The sequence below is a fragment of the Talpa europaea genome (assembly GCF_964194135.1).
Source record: "Talpa europaea genome assembly, chromosome: 10".
Lineage (NCBI taxonomy): Eukaryota > Metazoa > Chordata > Mammalia > Eulipotyphla > Talpidae > Talpa > Talpa europaea.
The window spans coordinates 66,594,768-66,599,853 of record NC_140077.1 but is presented as its reverse complement, the minus strand read 5'-3'; the positions used below and the strand labels follow the sequence as shown (position 1 = coordinate 66,599,853).

The 5,086-nt window shown below is 55.8% G+C and overlaps 1 protein-coding gene across 1 annotated transcript; it reads left to right on the top strand.

The window, feature by feature from the left end:
* Positions 1 to 913: 913 nt before the first annotated feature.
* Positions 914 to 2,834, top strand: RTN4R (reticulon 4 receptor; the record flags this gene model as incomplete). The annotated part of the gene is made up of 2 exons (XM_084245486.1): positions 914 to 931; positions 1,359 to 2,834. 2 exons carry the CDS (start codon positions 914 to 916, stop codon positions 2,832 to 2,834), a joined length of 1,494 nt encoding a protein of 497 aa, XP_084101612.1.
* Between the last annotated feature and the right edge of the window lie 2,252 nt (positions 2,835 to 5,086).

Sequence of the window (5,086 nt, the reverse complement as noted above, 5' to 3'; positions counted from 1 at the left end):
TTGATAAGCCATAACTCTCCCAGGGGGATTCACATTTTAGCAGACTCTCTCCTGAAAGTGGAAAGAACCTTTGGCATTTGATGGCATCCTAATAGTAGAATGATAAGTAGTGAGATTAGTATTGGGGTGTGTGGACTTGCTGGTGAAACCAGGGCTGGAGACAGTGCTCCAGGAGGGGTCTCTTGACTTGTTACTGCTCTTTAGCCAGGTCCAGGTGTGTCTGGCCTGAGAGATGGGGAAGGACATGTGTGGGGTTGGGGCAGACCCACCCGAGCGATGACCTAATGGGAACTTCCCACCAGGCACCTGTCCCAGTGAAGAGTATAGCTGGGGGTATATATACAGCAGAGGACTGAGGGCCCTGAACTCTGGAGGGTCTGATTGGCTGGGGAGAAGTGAATTGACCTGGGGAGATGAAGCAGGGGAAGAGGCCTCAGGAGGTGTTCAGTACCACATCAGGAAGCACTTGAGGCAACTGCAAAGAGGCCATGTGGAGGAGAGGGCACCTGCCTGGAGGGGCAAACTGCCCAAGACTGACTTGCCCTTCCAGTACCTGGCTGCCCTACTGGTCCCTGCTCTCGGGCATCCAGATTCCTGATCCTGTGATGGTTGGCAACTCTGGATCTGGGGGCCCCAGTATGTTTCCTAATCATGCCTGAAAAAAGGTCTCCTCTTGTCTCCTCCAGACTCCTGCATTTTCCTCTTTAAAGCACAACTCCCCATGGATGTCTAGGCAGTCCTAGGGCCTCAGCAGAGGACCTGGGAGGACACAGGGTCTGACCAACCTCCCCTCCAGCAGCCTGGGAGGGCATTCAGAATGAGCATTGCCAAAAGCCCAGCAGGCTCCTCTGCATCAGTGTAACCAGCCTGGTCCTTGAGGATTTGAGTATTTGTCACAGGCTGGTCGACCAACATGGCCTATAGGCTGAAGGTCAGGGGAAAATCCAGGGACAGTATTGAATAGGGACAGTGTGCAGGCCCAGGGGACTCTGTGTACATTGGAGTCCTGGGAGAGTGTCTACATGGGTGAGTATCCATTCCATGTGTACATTGGAGTCCTGGGAGAGTGTCTACATGGGTGAGTATCCATTCCAGAAGGCCTTAAAAGCAGGCTTGGGCAGTGAGCCAGCTAACCAAGTGCTGGGGGCAGCATGGACATGTCAGCGCATGTGTTTGTATGTTCTTTGCATCTGCCCACAAGGGTTCCTGGTGTGGAGCATCTCCTATGGACTCCCCTGGTGGCAGGTTTGGCTTCAACTTCTGTCACATGGCAAGTGGAGCTGGGATCATAGTGCCTGTACTCCCAGGGTGGCAGCACATCCTGGGCCTGTCCCAGGTCACCCCAGGCCTAATCCCAGGGGCCACCTGACCCCAGCAAAAATCCCAGCCTCAAAGGTCCCGAGCCTATTAACCTCTCCTCTACTCTGCTTACAGGGAGCCAGCTGCTGGCCTGGGTGCTGTGGCTACAGGCATGGAGAGTGGCAGCACCATGCCCGGGAGCCTGTGTATGCTACAATGAGCCCAAGGTGACAACAAGCTGCCCGCAGCAGGGCCTTCAGACCGTGCCCGTTGACATCCCAGCCGCCAGCCAGCGTGTCTTCCTGCATGGCAACCACATTGCACATGTGCCGGCTGCGGGCTTCCGTGCCTGCCGCAACCTCACCATCCTGTGGCTGCACTCAAATGCGCTGGCCCGAATTGATGCTGCTGCCTTCACTGGTTTGGCCCTTCTTGAGCAGCTGGACCTCAGTGACAACGCACAGCTACATGCTGTGGACCCCGCAACATTCCGTGGCCTGGGCCGCCTACACACACTGCATCTGGACCGCTGTGGCCTACAGGAACTGGGCCCCGGGCTGTTCCATGGCCTCACTGCCCTGCAGTACCTGTACCTGCAGGACAATGGGCTGCAGGCTCTGCCTGACGATGCCTTTCGAGACCTGGGCAACCTCACTCACCTCTTCCTGCATGGCAACCGCATCCTCAGTGTGCCTGAGCGCGCCTTCCATGGCTTGCACAGCCTTGACCGCTTGCTGCTGCACCAGAACCGCGTGGCCCACGTGCACCCACACGCCTTTCGTGACCTTGGCCGCCTCATGACGCTCTACTTATTTGCCAACAACCTCTCAGCACTGCCCTCAGAGGCCCTGGCACCCCTGCGCACTCTGCAGTACCTGCGGCTCAACGACAACCCTTGGGTATGTGACTGCCGGGCACGCCCACTCTGGGCCTGGCTGCAACAGTTCCGTGGCTCCTCATCCGAGGTGCCCTGCAGCCTACCCCTGCGCCTGGCTGGGCATGACCTCAAGCGCCTGGCTGCCAGTGACCTGGAGGGCTGTGTAGTTGCCGCAGGGCCCTTCCGTCCCATCCGGACCAGCGGGCCTGCCGATGAGGAGGTGCTGCGGCTGCCCAAGTGTTGCCAACCGGATGCGGCAGACAAGGCCTCAGTGCTGGAAGGCAGGAGCCCAGCTTCAGCAGGCAACTCACTTAAGGGACGTGTGCCATCTGGCGACAACCCACCCAGCAACGGCTCTGGCCCACGGCACATCAATGACTCTCCCTTTGGGACCCTGCCTGGCTCAGCCGAGCCCCCTCTGAGCGCTCTGCTGCCTGAGGGCCCTGAACCACCAGGATCCCCCACCATGGGCCCTCGAAGGAGGCCAGGCTGTTCCCGCAAGAACCGCACCCGCAGCCAATGCCGTCTGGGCCAAGCAGGCAGTGGGGGTGGAGCAGCCAGCGATGCAGAGGGCTCCAGCGCCCTGCCCAGCCTCACCTGCAGGTTCACTTCCCTGGGCATCTCGCTGGTGCTGTGGATGGTGCTCAGGCCCTGCTGACCAACCACCAAGCTCTCAAAGCCTTTGTCAGAGGCCAGGTGTGTGTACATATGATGTCCCCTCCACACCACCAGCCAGCGTCGGGCAACAGTCCCTGATGGTCAGCCAGGCTCTTGCTGACTGACACCTCCTGCCCACCCCTCCCATCTCCACCCCATCATGTTTACAGGGTGTGGTGGTAGCGTTTGTTCCAGAACGCAGCCTCCCGCTCAGATCTCAAAATATAGAGAGATGCATTTTATTTTACTTGTGTAAAAATATTGGACGACATGGAATAAAGAGCTCTTTTCTTAATCTGTTACTTCTCAGGCTAGGGGTGCTGGAGGTGATGAGGTGAGTCCTTGGAGGTGCAGGCCCTGCTCCAGTCATGGGCACATGGAGGCCCCAAAAGAGAATGGAGCTGCTTGCCACATAGGTGGGGCAGCCTGGGCTACGGGCAGCTCAGACCAACTTGTCCAGCACCTGTGGTGGCAACCATAAGACTGACATCTGTGAGCCTCCCTGGTAGCTGGGCTGACATTGGTATCCAGAGAGAAATGTGTGTCCAATGAAGACTATGCACCAGGCCCATAGAAGCCAGACAAAGCTGCCTATGTGATGACATCTGCCCTGATGCCACATGGGATTCCTGGAGGTCCCAGCCTTCTACCCTTGCCAGACCCACCCCCAGCTGCCCTCCAGCTCCTACTTGGGTTAAGGTGGTTCCAGGAAGAGTCTGAGAGCCTGGGAGGTTGCCCTGTTGGAGAGCAGGGCTATGAGTCAGGTCGCTCCCTTCCGGGGCCTGCCAGGGTCTGGGTGAGCCCTCATACTAGTGTCTCTGGTCACTGCAGCCATACCAACACAGGCATGTGCACTGATACGTGCTGCATCCCACGCTCAGGCCCATGTGATTCTCCATACTCCTACACACACATATACATACAACACACAGGGCAGGAGCCACGTGTGTGCACACATGCATGCAAATGTGTGTTCACAAACACAGCACATATAGCCCAGATAAAATTATGCACACCCGTGTTTTCTCCAGGCCTGGGCTGGTGAGGACTCGGAAGCAAATGGAAAGGAGGCCATGGGGTAGGGGATAGGTTGGCGAGGTGCCACCACCCTACATAGGGCAGGCCCTGGGGAGGGAAGGGGGAGGAAAACACAGGGAGGTGGGGGAGGGAGTTGGGGGAGCATCGCTGGTGGAGCCATATGGCAGCGGGGGTGGCCAGGGCTCCAGAAGCCCAGAGAAAAGGGGCGGGGGAGATGTGCTCAGCAACCAGGCCCCAGGCTCCCTGTTCCAGTTCCTCTGTGCCCACAGTGGGTGCTCAGATGGATCCCTGCCCTGGCACAGGGGAGTCAGGATGCTGTGGGGGAGCCATCCCCACCTCTCTTGTTTGGCCCTTACTCCTCAGCTAGCTCCTCCCATATGCCCCATCTCATCCAGGACATCCTTGGGAACCTAGGCCAATAGCACTGCCTGCCCCCCTCAGTGGGTCTGGCAGTTTGCTCCTCTGCACAGAGTATGCTAGCACTGGGGTCAAGCAGCTCTGCCCCAGACTCAAAGGGGGTAGCTCAGGCAGGCCCTAGATAGGCCCATACTCCAACCCCCCAAGGTCCAGGAGATCCTATTGCCCCTTCTCCCCAGTGGCCTCTTCAGAGGCTACTTTGTGAAGTTTTTTTTTTTTTTAATTTTAAAATGTCTTTTATTTAAAGAGAAAAAAAAAGGAAAAGTAAAAGGTGACCCAGAGACAGACGAGGGAAGATTAAGTAGAATTTTGGAGCTTAATGATAAGAGAGAGTATGAAGTCCTAGAAATTGGGTGAATCTTGGGTTAGATATGTATCTAGATTAGTCTTTTTCCTGGTCCCTTGTTTAGGTTTTCTAAATTCCTGCTATGAGTGAGACCATCCGGTATTTTTCTTTTTCTTTCTGACTTATTTCGCTGAGCATGATCCCTTCTAGCACCATCCATGTTGCTGCAAATTGCATGTGTTTATCTTTTTTGAATGCTGAGTAATATTCCATGGTGTATATGGACCACATCTTCTTGATCCAGTCATCTATTTTTGGGCATTTGGGTGGTTTCCAAAGCTTAGCTATTGTAAACAGTGCTGCTATAAACATAGGGGTGCAGGTGCTCTTTGGAATTGATGTTTCTGTGTCCTTTGGGTAAATACCTAGGAGTGGAATTGCTGGATCATATGGAAGCTCTATGTTTAGTAGGTCCAGAAATCTCCACACAGCTCTCCATAGTGGTTGGGCCA